Source organism: Lactuca virosa, chromosome 7 (assembly GCF_052849685.1).
Source record: "Lactuca virosa cultivar CGN04683 chromosome 7, Lactuca_virosa_CGN04683_v6, whole genome shotgun sequence".
NCBI lineage: Eukaryota > Viridiplantae > Streptophyta > Magnoliopsida > Asterales > Asteraceae > Lactuca > Lactuca virosa.
The window spans coordinates 153,117,505-153,131,597 of record NC_136432.1 but is presented as its reverse complement, the minus strand read 5'-3'; the positions used below and the strand labels follow the sequence as shown (position 1 = coordinate 153,131,597).

The 14,093-nt window shown below is 33.1% G+C and overlaps 2 protein-coding genes across 2 annotated transcripts; one reads left to right on the top strand and one right to left on the bottom strand.

Moving 5' to 3' along the window:
* Window positions 1-9,140: 9,140 nt before the first annotated feature.
* On the top strand, window positions 9,141-11,081 carry CHL (chloroplastic lipocalin). Its single transcript, XM_079063002.1, has 5 exons — window positions 9,141-9,356; window positions 9,771-9,900; window positions 9,980-10,201; window positions 10,291-10,581; window positions 10,663-11,081. Exons 1-5 carry the CDS (start codon window positions 9,277-9,279, stop codon window positions 10,936-10,938), a joined length of 999 nt encoding a protein of 332 aa, XP_078919128.1. The 5' UTR covers window positions 9,141-9,276; the 3' UTR covers window positions 10,939-11,081.
* A 674-nt stretch (window positions 11,082-11,755) lies between these two features.
* LOC145123544 (hexon) lies at window positions 11,756-13,882 on the bottom strand. The gene is made up of 2 exons (XM_079058751.1): window positions 13,625-13,882; window positions 11,756-12,646 (listed from the first exon to the last, which is right to left on the bottom strand). The coding sequence occupies exon 2, from the start codon at window positions 12,624-12,626 to the stop codon at window positions 12,156-12,158; it is 471 nt and encodes a 156-aa protein (XP_078914877.1). The 5' UTR covers window positions 12,627-12,646; window positions 13,625-13,882; the 3' UTR covers window positions 11,756-12,155.
* Window positions 13,883-14,093: the final 211 nt, after the last annotated feature.

Here is a 14,093-nt window from a genome sequence, read left to right as displayed (position 1 = left end):
CTTTTTTAAGGTGTCGTCATGAGTCCTCACTTTAAAATGAGTTTTCACAGAAACCGGACCCTATATATATATATATATATATATATATATATATATATATATATATATATATATATATATATATATATATATATATATATATACTAGGTTATAACCCGTGTACTACACGGGTACGGGTCTGCAAAGTAAAAAAACTTTTAAACTTAATACACTTAATGATAGTTAATAACACACTCATATCAAAATTTGTGATGTAAATATTCAAAAATATGAACACGCGTTAAGGATAATCATAAAAAATATGAACACATATGACATATCAAAACATGAGTTTGATGGAAATTAAACTAACAAATATTTTATTTACAACAAAATATCAAAATGATTATATTTGATGTGAAATTTAAAATAAAAGACAATCGTATGTTTACATACAAACAATCCAGTCATATCATCACGAATAATACCATTGTGGCACATATATTTTTAAGATGTATGTCATAAAACATGTACCATGTAAAAAGGAGCAGTTTCTTATGGTACTCTATTTTAACCCCGACATGCAACGTTAAATGGACAAAAAGTCTATAGAGGCATTTTCGTCTTTTCATCGTGACTTGGAAGTAGATAGAGATTTCACATTAAAATATATACTCTTATCAGGTACCCATATCTCTCCACTACCGAACATATCACTCGGGATAATTAAAGTTATGTCAAGTACTCTTGCAACTACCACATATTGCAAACATGTAGTGAAGCTGAGCATCGGGCTCATCACCAACAAAAATTTTCAAGTTTGAATTTTAATAGAATACAATAGCAATGTAACACACAAAGTAAGAAAACTCAAAACTGAAATATAACATGCTCTTATTGGTCATCCATCTGCAAAGTCGCAAAAAATAATTTAATTTCATCACATTCCATCAAATAACTAAAGTAAAAAGAGAAAATAAATAGAATGGTTTCATCTTGTCTGATAACTACATCGTCCTTATGAAATGGGGAAAGAAATACATTGGGATGTATGGATTGATTCCTAGCCTACAATCTTTAGTATATAGAACAAAAAATATCCAAAAGCTTGTTGAAGCTGAGTAGAGAGCAGAAAGAAGACATCATTCCACAAATACCCAACTAACTTTCATAGTGTGTGTGTGTGTTAAAAAGAGTATCGGAGAGAAAGAGGTTTCATACTGTGTAAAATATAATTTTTAATGAGTTCCATGAAATTTTAGAGGTGTAAAAGGTAGAAACCTTATTTTTGCTAATCATAAAGTGATGCTGCGGATGTTGAAACATAACTATGACATGTACATCGGCGAAAATCACTTCCTCCACTAAATAAAACCATTTTTTGTATGGTAATTGCATAATTGCAGGGCTTGCCATCATGAAGTTGCAGTGTTTGCCAGCATGGCTATAAGACACATTTATGCTGATATAGTTGCATCTTCAAATGGAAATCGGTTACAAATGGAAATACAAAAACACAAGTCAAAGATAAATATGATGTACAAAAATAATGCAATTATAAAATTTAATTTCTATAGGGAACCATCTGGCTTTTTCGTCGAGTTCTGACTTTTTTGTTTGATTCTTTAGTAATGGTTTGGGTGGGAATAATTTTCTGAGAAAATGGGTATTTATAAAAAGGACATGTGGCATCTTAAAGAGGTTTTTATTAGGAAGAGGGATATATATATATATATATATATATATATATATATATATATATATATATATATATATATATATATATACACACACTATAAAAAAGTATATGGACAAAAATACATTTTTGGTTCATGCGATTATGTGGTTTTCTGAATTATATTCATTTCTATTTTAACTTTGATTTATTTCGTTTCCGGTCCTTAATAAATACAAAATAACTAATTTTTCTATATCACAATTATTTTTGATTTTCTTTTATTTTGGTTATTATTTGTAATCTTTTAAAGTTGATAGGTCGAGAGCTAAAGGTGTAATTAAACCAGCTGACCCGAAATTGAGTTTAGGTAAGCTTGGGCTCGACTCGTTTTGAGTTTAATTTTCAAAACTCGAGCTTGACTTGTAGAGGATTTAAAATGCTCGAGCTGGACTCGTATGTTAGGCGCTTGGCTTGAGGTCGTCTCGGTTAATTGTCAAATATCAAGTCCGCTTGTGTATTTAAGCTCGTCAAACCATTGTCACCTCCGAGAACCCATCATCTTCTCTGACGAGTACCTGTCCTTACTCCTCCTCCCCCTTTCCCTGTCTAACTCGGACATGTTTTTAATTTTTAACATCCCTCCTATGCAACCCATAGACACCTTCATGTTTGATTTGTTCTCTGTAAATCATCGGATGAAACCCTACAACCCACCCTCACCATGGTACGATCAACAAGTTTTCAAATATCTAACCCAAGATCTTCATCGTCACAAATTGATAAAAGTACATGAAGAAGCCATACCTAAGGCTCACAGACATCTAAACCTTTCTCTATCCCTTTCCCATTGAATTATTCGATGCATCAAAATCAACCCTAAAGTTTAACACAAAAAAAAAAAATGTTCTGACTTGTCATTATTAACCCACTAATTCTATTCCAAACCTTTTCACCCCCCCTTTTTAACAAACACTCTTTTCATACATAGACTTTTCAGTCTTAAATTTAGTTAAATCATTCTCAAGATCAATTGTGTGTTTTGATGGCATGTGAAAAAATGTTAAATTGCACCATTTGAATGGTCTAAGTTGAACATATCTCAAGGTCTATCATATATAGGGAAATCGCGAAGTACTAGTAATATTTTTGGTGTGTCCGAATTTAAACCTTAGACTTCGTGCGTAGAGTTTCTGCATCAGACACTAGACTCCCAACATAGATGCCATTTCAATGTCATATGTGTGCAACTTTTGATGGGTTTCTCTATTGGAGCTTTTCCACTGTTTGAAGATCCATTCCTTTAAGAACACAAAGATGATGAGGCATTTTGTTAAATTTGTGAATTTTATCTCTCTTGAACTTGTAAAAACTACAAAATTAGTCTTTATGTTTCTTATTACTGTGAACCATGAGGTTTGAATCCCACCATAACAAAAAACAATGATGTTTTACTTATGGGGGTGGCTTACGAGTGTGACAACCGTCAATTTCTAGTCAAGTCAAAGTCAAATAAAGTCAACAAGACAAACTGGTCAACTCATTTAACCCTTGTATATTAGGGTTTACATCGTGTTTACTATTGTACAACACACCATCGTAATGCAAGTATCACTTTAAGTCTTCCTGTGTTCAGAAAATCTAAACCCTAATCAGTGTAACTGATGGAACAACTCAATAAAACATTAATACATACCCTTCGGGGGCGTATAACGCTCATAAAAAGGCAAAACGGGGTTTACAAACCTTGCATTTCGAAGTTAAAACACTCGCAAAGGTCGCAAACAAAGCCTCTCTCAATCTCTCTCACTCTATCTAAATCTCTCCCAAATCTCTCCAAGTATGTGAAATCTCTCCCAAATCTCTCCAAGTATGTGAAATCTCTCAAAGAATATGAAATCTCTCCCAAATCTCTCCAACTATGTGAAATCTCTCCAAGAATATGAAATCTCTCCCAAATCTCTCCAAGTATGTGAAATCTCTCCCAAATCTCTCCAAGAATATGAAATCTCTCCCAAATCTTTCTCAAAATCTCTCTCAACTTTTTATAATCACTCGGGGCATCCCGACCCTTAACTTGGTCAAAAATACTCAAAACGGGAAGATAACTTGAAAAACAGCCCTATAGGACTGAAACCTCTTAGGAACCGAAGCCTTCCTATAGGAACCGAACATAGCCTTAAGAACCGAACCTGCATAAGACCGAAACTACATATGGGACCGAACTCACCCTTCGGTTCGGATCAGGCCTCTCGGTCTATTTCGCTTCATCCGAGCTTCGGTCTATTTCGCTTCTTCTACCTTCGCTCCTCTTCCGTGTTCGCATGCGAAGCTGCTCGGACCGAACCCTCCTCTCAGTTCTCATCTAACAACCGAACCTACTTTCGGTTCTAGTGGCTGGGACCGAACCTCCGGCCCTGATCTCGCATGTTCGCTTCTATCTTCCCGGTTTTCGACCCCGACTTCGTTTTAAGCCCGTTTTTCATGATTTTAACGTGGGATTTTCACCCAAACTCATATTTTGACATATAAGACCCTATATATTCATATTTTAATCAGTTTTGAGGGAAAATCTTAGTCTAAGAATAAAATCTATTGGATAAGATTTTTTGGTGGAGTGTTGACTTTTCCATAAATCTATGACACAAGCAACCTCTCATACCCACTCCATGTCACTATTCATGCTTTATGTCACAAATCTCATCATCCCTAGTCTCTTCCTTGTCCCCTCACACCCTTTTTCCAGCAAGTTATCTTGATCAAAGATCTGGGAAAAATCCTTATCACTCCTCCCACCTTACTCACTCTTCACCAAAGAGCAAACTCATTTCTCTCTCTCGTTTTCTCTCTCTAAACTCGAGATTTCAAGGTTGTTCTTGAGCATTCCCTCCAGTTTTGGTAAGTATCTTCATCCTACATTTGAAAACTCTTTACTTCTTCACTCAAATCATGAATCTCTTACACAAATATCGTCATATTTGTGCCTAGAATCTTCGAAGCTTCAAGCATCTCCCAAGTGTTCTTGACTTGGAAACCTCTCTTCTTCGACATTCATCTCAGGGAATCACTCAAGGTGAGTTCGTACCCCCACATTTTCATGTTTTCTTCAAGTTTTAGGGGGGGGGGATACAAGTTAAAATACCAAAAACTTAACTAAATTCAAACAACAACTATCATCAGAAAAGTTGAGTCCTATTCACGGACTGTTTTGACCAACTTAGACTTAATATCTTTCAAAACTGTTTAATATGCAAATATTTCAGGTTTATACCTTTAAAATGACTACTTGTACATCTCCATACGATTTTTCTACAATTTATGGCGATTTTTACAAAACTGTCTATCATTTCAGAAACAAATTTGGACCAGTCTGTGAATATGAACATTTTCACACAAGTTAGAGACTTCTAAAAATCATAATAAAAATTATGAATAAACTAGACACAATTTCTAAACTCTCATAGTTTACGGATTCAGTTTTCGACTTCGTACAATTTTTCTATGATGTTTTTAGAACAGTGCAGAAAGGTTAAAAACTAGTTACATAGCTTACAATATTAACAACACTTTGTAGTATGTTGAGCAAAGTGCATAACAATAAGTTTCTAAATGTTGAATGTATTTCTTGTTAGTTTATCATCATAAACAGAAATTAGTCATTCATGAATAAGATTTTTCCATTCATTTCGAACACATATAATAAACTACAATAAGTATAGTTTATGGATTTTACGATAAAAGCACACAACAGAAAAGGTTTTACTCTAAAAAACAAATGAGTTTTTCATATACTACATGATAAACTATAATATTAATAGTTTATGGATTTCATATCACGAATTTATTACATAAAAGGCGATTTCACTTCCAGCACGGAAGAGGTTTTATACTCAAAATATATGTAAACTAGTTAACGTAAGTTGTGAGACAATTCTTCCATCGTACTCTTAGAATACGGGTTAAAATTCTTGTAAGTTATAACCAGAGTCTCTTGTAGGGAGAGCGTGATAATTGTGTATAGATATATATTGAGATTGACACCCCACACCTCGCTGCTAGCTACAGCCGGACCTACAGGTCTGCGGGTGACAAGAGTCATAGGATCTTGACGTCTGGAAAACGTTTTTGCAGGTTAATTCTCGTTGTAGTATGGTTATAACGACTCACATAGGGAGTTAACAATCTTTCAAGTTTACAGGGAAAATTCTACTTTGAAAAGGGGTTTTATCTATTTAAAACTACAAACACGTTATAGGTACAAAACACACACATATTCTCGGTCTTGGGATTTAAGACTATATGACTTTTATAAGGAAAATATTGGATTTTCTTTGGAAACACATCACTATTATAAACATTATAAGTACAAAACACACACATATTCTCGGTCTTGGGATTTAAGGCTACATAACTTTTTATAAGGAAAATATTGGATTTTCTTTGGAAACGCATTACTATTATAAACATTATAAGTACAAAACACACACACATATTCTCGGTCTTGGGATTTAAGGCTACATAACTTTTTATAAGGAAAATAAGGGATTTTCTTGAAGTATACATGACAAAGTACCAGGTTTACACTAAATGGCTTTCATGATATTAAAACTACGTTTCATCTAGAATTGTTAGACTTCAGCTATAATTTGCTAAGTATACATGTTAGAGTTATATAAGAATTTAGTCGCAATCGACTTGGAATTGGTGGGCCCGCCTTACTTCCTATTCCTTGTTTGGTTGTGGACCTAAGGCAGACCCATTATATTCGACGGTTTATTTAACTTAAATTTTATATAACTTATATACACTGGGTGATTATAGAAGGAATATACAGGTTTTTCTAGGGTACATTATTGCATAACATAGGAGTGTTCATTTCACACTTAATAAAGAAAATATTGAATTTTCTGGAATCATACTCTATCGCTTTTACAAGGAAAATGACTTCTTTCTCAAATAAAACTCTTATGAACTCACCAACTTAATTGTTGACACTCTTTCAAAACTACTTGTATTCTCAGGAAATCAGTGAAACAGGAAATCAACAGCTTTTGAGGATGGGACGTTAAATTGTCAAACATTTCATTTTGTCATCATAGTGTAATTGATTTGAAACATGTAAACACATACTATGGTGAAACTTTTTCAATTATATCTATGATGGTTGTATTTACTTTGAGCACTATTATATTCGTTGTTGTGATACTATACATGAAGTCCTCCACCCCCGGACGTTTCCGCCATCCTTGGTTTGGGGGTGTGACAACGAGGGAGATGGTATTGGGGCGAACATAAGGGAGGGGAGGGGTAGGACAAGGATGAAAATATGCACTTATGTTGTTTTTTGTGTAAGTATGTTTTCGTTTTGTGTGTATTTAATTAACTGGTTGTATATAAAAATAAAAATGATATTTTTATCTCAGATTTTATCTTAAAAAATAGTAAATGACTTATTTAAGTAATTAATTAATATTTTTTTTATCAAAATGTGCAATGAAACAGAGTAATAGACCTTCATATCAATTTATGTAATTATCTCTCATTTTGTTATAAAAGGTGATCAATTTATTCATGCAAACTTTTGATAATATTATTGTTGGTTTATGGACTTCAAGGAGACATAATCGGGTTTGTTGAAAATAATTATAAGCAAACTAAAATATAATTACATCAATAGATAATAATATTAAAATTTGTAGATAAATGAACATTTCACTTTGTAAAAATTACTAATAGTTCGTACAAATATTTATAATATTAAATTAAAAAGTTTATCTATTGTGTTTTTGTTGATTTAAACATGTGATCAACATTTAAACCACAAAATAAAATTTCCATGAAGTTATAATATTTTCTTACCCTATTTTGCAAATGAATGATAGGTTCTTAATAAAAACTTTATTTACTGTTTTTTTTGTAAGTCGTAAAGAATTTGCCCTCAATAACAAAGTCCACGTTCATGGTCGTTATTCGTTAGGTTGTTACATCATGTATCATATCATTACTTTATGCAACCACTTTCTTTATGCAATCTGTCTTTAACTATATTTGCATGTATGATTTGTGAAGTCATATCATTCTATTTAATGTTTATTATCAATTAGATTCCAATAATAAACATGTAAAAACAATATTTATTATAAAATCTTTGATCAATAGAACTTGGTTTAGATACAAATCTTTAGCCTTATTTGATTATGATTATGGTGGTTTATGTTTAAGTCTTAATAAGCTTATAATTTATAGGCAAGTCACACAAGGTTTTTTGTTTGAAACTTCTTTAAACATGTGATGACTTATTTAGTAAATTATTGGGGTTTCCTTTCCCCATTAAGCTCTATAGTTTCGCACAATTTCCATTTATGTTGTATGATTGTTTTCTCTAAAATATCTTATTCAACATACTTAACAAACAATTATTTGTATTTTATTTCTAGAATAGTGTGTGTCCATACATACTTCTTCAACTAAACATCATTAGTTTATATAGTTTAACAAAAAGACCAACAAGATATAGTTAAAGATTTCAAGTAGTATATGACTAAATATTAATTTTACATGAAAGATGATCGAGAATAATATACTCTTTATAATATAATTAGGTTATAAATCATATATTATACGGTTCATAAAAATAAATAACATATAAAATATATATTTGCAAACATATATTTTATATAAAATTAGATATTCGTTTTCAATAAGATCTAACTAGAAACTTTGCATATTTTTCTAATGTCGATTTGATTTCATCGAACAACAAAATCATAAGTGTCAAGAAAAAAACCTAATGAAAGTGGGAGGGTTAGGGTTATCACACAAACCAAGAAAAAACAGAATGAAAGTGGGAGGGTTAGGGTTATCACACAAACCATGTTATGGGGTTAGAAGATGAAGTAGTGGAGTAGCAACCGAAAGCAACGAAAGTAACTTCCAAAAGAAATTGTAAAGCGGTTTTGAAAGAAATCGTAACCCCTAATTTCTTGGGATTTTATTTATTAACATATTATAATTATAATTATTTGAAATTAAAATCCTAGAAATTTGAAACCTTTAGCTTAAAGGGTATATTCGATAGTTCGTTTTGGAAGTTTTTTGGTTGAGAAGACGTGATAGGCAATAAATAGACTATTTTATTAGAATATAGATTTTTAAAGTTATTGTAATAAAAATATATAAATAAATTTGTGAAAATACAATAAATAAGAATTTTATTTTTAAAAATCTCAAAGAACTAGAAAAATAATTATAATATATGTAAAATATTATTTTGTTATAAAATTGATGTACAAAAATATTTCGTTTGGAATTAATCACGTATAGGAAAAAAAAAATCTTACTGGCCCCCTAAAATATCTCGAACTACAAAATTGTAATTTACACCACTTTTTTTTTTCTATTGAAACGGTTATACGTGATGCATCAACATTTGTACCTTATGCATCACCAGTTGTATCTTATGCATCAAAGTTCGCAGTCTCAACCGGAGCGTCGACAACTAGAAGCAGGTAGAAATTTGGCGCAAAATCCGTACGGTTGTGTGTCACACTCGCATTGGACAGACCATCTTCAATGGTGGTGGACAGCTGAACAAGAACACCTTTCTGGAGTCATCGCAGAAAATGGCGTGCCACCTCTCTACTATTGCCACCGGAAAGTCACCGGTATTGCTCCTTCCACCGCATTCTCCCCCAATCGCCAGGTATCCCCTTTCTCTCTAGGGTTTGTTTAAATTCACCTCCTAATATAGTCACTAAAATGTGTTTTCCTATTGCTTCAATTGGTGGAATTTGGATAATTGACCTGAAGGGAGTTGTTATTGCTACAGAATTGCAATGTAGTGTTGATTGGAATTGGCAAATGTGATCGGTTTTAGGGTTTTGAGTCTTAAATCGGTGCCTTTTTTCTTATAGCATTTACATTTGGGTATCTGTACTTCAACAGGGTCATTCTTGTCTTATTGAATTTATGTCGATTAAGGATATGATGATACAAAAGAAGATTAAACCTAGAAATCCAGTGTTTTCAATTGTTAGTGTTGATTCAACTTTATGGCTTCTATTTCATTTGTAATCTCGGTTACTGTAAATCCTGTAACCTTCATCTCTACATACAGGAAATTGCCAGCAAATACAAGGTTCAAATGTTGTATCAAATCACCATTAACAATATCAATCAAGGATGCAACTACACATCTTGTATCAGCACTTGCTTCTTCCTTACTACTTCTATCCTCAACAAATCAGGTTGGTGGATCTAACCAAATGTCTAATATACCCTTCAATAAGTGACACATTAATTATCGTAATCATTCCCTCTTTTCAGGTTTTGGCTACAGAACTTTCACATAATAATTTATGTCAGATTTCAAGTACCACTAGCAACATGCCAACTCTTCCTCTTGATGAGGGTTCAAATCTTATGATGATGAGAGGCATGACAGCAAGAAACTTTGATCCTGTAAGATACGCGGGAAGATGGTATGAAGTTGCATCACTTAAACGTGGATTCGCTGGACAAGGTCAAGAAGATTGCCACTGCACCCAGGTAGTTGACAGTTGACAGTTGACAGTAGACAGTAGACGATGGATAGTGGACAGTGGAAAGTAGACAGTAACCGATTATTCTGATTGCAGGGGGTATATACGATTGATATGGCAACACCAGCGATCCAGGTGGACACATTCTGCGTGCATGGAGGGCCTGATGGGTATATCACTGGTATACGGGGTAGGGTTCAGTGCGTTTCAGATGAAGATTTTGACAAAACACAAACAGACCTAGAAAAACAAGAAATGATCAAAGAAAAGTGTTACCTCCGGTTTCCCACATTGCCCTTTATTCCTAAAGAACCTTACGATGTCATCGATACCGATTATGACAATTTCGCCCTTGTTTCTGGTGCAAAAGACAAGAGCTTTATTCAGGTACACCAACATAGATTTCTACTTTCATTAATCTTTACAATGTGAAACACAGTACAACCTGTTCTATTTTGTTCTGTTCAGATATACTCAAGGACACCAAATCCTGGGGCAAAATTTATAGAAAAATACAAGCTTGTGTTGGCGGATTTTGGGTATGATGCAAGCAAAATTAAGGATACACCACAGGATTGTGAGGTGTCGGATAGCAAATTAGCTGCAATGATGTCCATGAATGGAATGCAACAAGCTTTAACAAATCAGTTTCCTGATCTTGAACTTAAGTCTTCTGTTGAGTTTAATCCTTTCACAAGTGTATTTGATACCTTCAAGAAGCTTGTTCCGCTGTATTTTAAGTGATCAAGGGTCTTTTTGGTATTTCATTTTGTGGAACTGCTAAATACACTAGCTTGTGTATACAACCATACAAATTTCGTTCATGTCCTCTCTTAAAAGTTATGGATTCATTGAAGAGAATGAACTTGGATTTTGATTTTGTTTTATATTTAGTTTGAATTTTCGGTATAATATTTTTTGGATTCGCATAGAAGAAGATGAAGGAAATGAAGATAGGGGCAAAATAGTCATTTTACTTAAACTTGATGGAGCCTCTTCTAAGCCAAGATTCATAAGTACAATGAAAGTGATGAACTATAGGGACCATCCATGCAAAAAGTAAAACATCTTGACTGAATTCGTAACTTTTAAAAAAAGCCAAGCCGCATGGATGAAATTTGTAATTTAGTCAAAATTTAACTTTTTTCTTCCTAATTCACAGTTTGTAGATTTCAATGGGTTAAAAGTTCATTAGTAAGTAGTTGTAATTGATGTATTTTGCACTCTGTTTTCCGTTAAGCCTGTTTAATCACTTGTACTTTCATTTATAATCTCTTCAAGATATAATCTATGCAATTATTTTTTTCCAAAAGAAAAAGGACAAAGAGTCGTTTCAAAACATGTTTTCAAGTAGTTTTACTTTGGTCAAAGATTCAATCAAGTACAAAAAGCAATTTTACGAAAACACCCAAAAAGCCAATTGCCATAACTCATAATGGAGACAACATGTTTTTGGCTTCATGTTCACAACTCCACATGACATGTTATCACATCTTGGTAATGATTTCCTTCCACACAAGGAGAATTTGATATATTTTTGCATAAATAAACAAAAAACAAGTAGTCAACAAAAGCCCCTTATCATATCCTTTCCATGATTTAAAATAACACCGATAAACTTGAGTAAATTACATTTTTGTCCCGGAGTATAGCTAGTTGTTTCAATTTTAGTCTCAAAATATTTTCTCTTGCAATTTTGGTCCTTATTTGAGATTCTTTTACTCTTTTTTTGTCCCCAGTCCAAGTAATGAATATTTTCGAGACAAAAATTACAAAAAAACATTTGTATTAAACGGCCCAAAATGATCATTTTACTAGGAATAGGAATCAAGAAACGTTAAAGAACCTTAAATAAGGACCAAAATTGGAATAGAACCGAAATTGCAAAAATCGGCTATACTTAATGACCAAAAATCTAATTTACTCGATAAACTTTTGTAATTTGTTTATTGCTAAATCCATTACACCGAAAGCTTTGAGAAACTAAGTTTCTTGAACTTATTTGTAATCGGATTTGCCCACGACTTATCGGGCACTCCACATTTTACATCCACAATTTCAACAATGCAAGATGCCTTTTTGTCATTCTTCTTTCTACCCGAAGTTCCATTTCCATCCCCACTGTCAGACCGGAGAAAAGGATTCCGGCTAGCCGTTCTGGCATGGTGATGCTTCGGTTTCCGGGAACCACCACCGGTTTCTTTCTCATTCGTGGTGGTGCCACCACTGCAACTGGCGGTTGCTTCCTCTGTTTGTACTTTTGGTTTCGGTTTTGAATCCATGGCAGCATTATTAGGTTGTTCCAAGGTTGTTTTTGGAGATGGAACTTTGACTGATTGTAGTTCCCTTGACATTAACGCATTGATGGTGCCGGTGGTTCCAACTTTTATGGATCCACCACCACCTTTGATGGCTTCTAGTGTTTGAGCCATGATCTGTTAAGTCGTTCTTTCTGTATTAAGACAAACAGAAACACGCATATATCGCTTATCAGATTAAGTAAAAAGAGAAGAACACCTATGAAATATTAATATCCCTATATTCAATTAAATTTGGCACTTTTTAATATCTCTTCAATGTTTCAAGTAAATACACCTTTATCAGTTTTGCTAATTTTGGTAACAAACTATTTTCTTTCTCAATTAGGTCACCAAACAAACATTTTTATATTCAATATGTCAAAATGATTACAATTTTTCAGTATTGAAGACACTCATTAGCATTCACATGTACATCATTATCTGAATGTCGCTAAAATAACATTTTTAATCACTTGGTGACTGGATATTCAAAATCATGGTTACTAATAACCCAAATAATGGGTTTCCCAAGTTTAGTGACCTAATTGGCAAAGAAATATTTTGTTACTAAAACTAGCAAAATAATGAGATGGTTGTTACATCAGCAAGATTCACACCTTTGGTTTTAGAATAATTTGTTACTCAAATTAGAAATAATTTGTTATGATTTTACTCTCAAAAAATCAAAGCAAACCCATAAACATGAACATAGCGCAAGGAAGATTCACACCTTTGTTTTCAAAATAACTAAAACCAAATGAAAATAAATCATACTAGATCCATCAACTTGAACAATAAGCAAGCAGGTAGCAGTTTGCTAGATGATGAATTGATGATGACACCTAATTTAAACCCTAATCAGATGCATTGAACAAGTTTCAACATCTAATCAATCAAGAATCCCAATACCCAAAAAAAAGATTTAAAACCCTAATACTCAATCTTAAAACTGATCATAAACCACATACTCGACGTGTCTGTGAGTGAACAATGGTGATCTGTTAATAGAACATTATAAAGAGCTTGAACAACTTAGAAGTCATTATTGAGTGAACTTCAGGTACCGAAAACAGATTTGAACAAGATAGGAACGAATCAAACCCTAATCGAAGAAGATTAAGAACGCTTACCGAAAAGCAGAGTAGTTCCCAAATGAAAACTTATTATAGTAATACAAAGCTCTTGAACTTTCAGGTTTTAGGGGTGAGCAACTGAAGAAGATATGCCACATATGTGTGTGTATAGATGGAAGGTAATGAAAGCATAGAGGTTCGTAATTTCGTATAACCAGTGTAGAAGGAAGCTGAGACAAGATCCGGCATGAAATATCGAATCTACGTGGGAAATGGAGCAACTGGGAAGGACCACCGAAACCAAATTTCAAAATAATTGCTTGAGTAAATTACAAGAATGGTCCCCTTGGTTTGGGGTATATATATGTATTTGGTCTCTAACACTTTGTTATTAACTTTGATCGTTCTTTTGGTTTGATTTTATTTCGAGTTTTGGTTTGATTTTATTTCGAGTTTAGTCTCTAGCCGACTTCAAATGTCTAAATGACCCTTAATATCATTTTTTTTTGTATTTTATTAAAAAGCA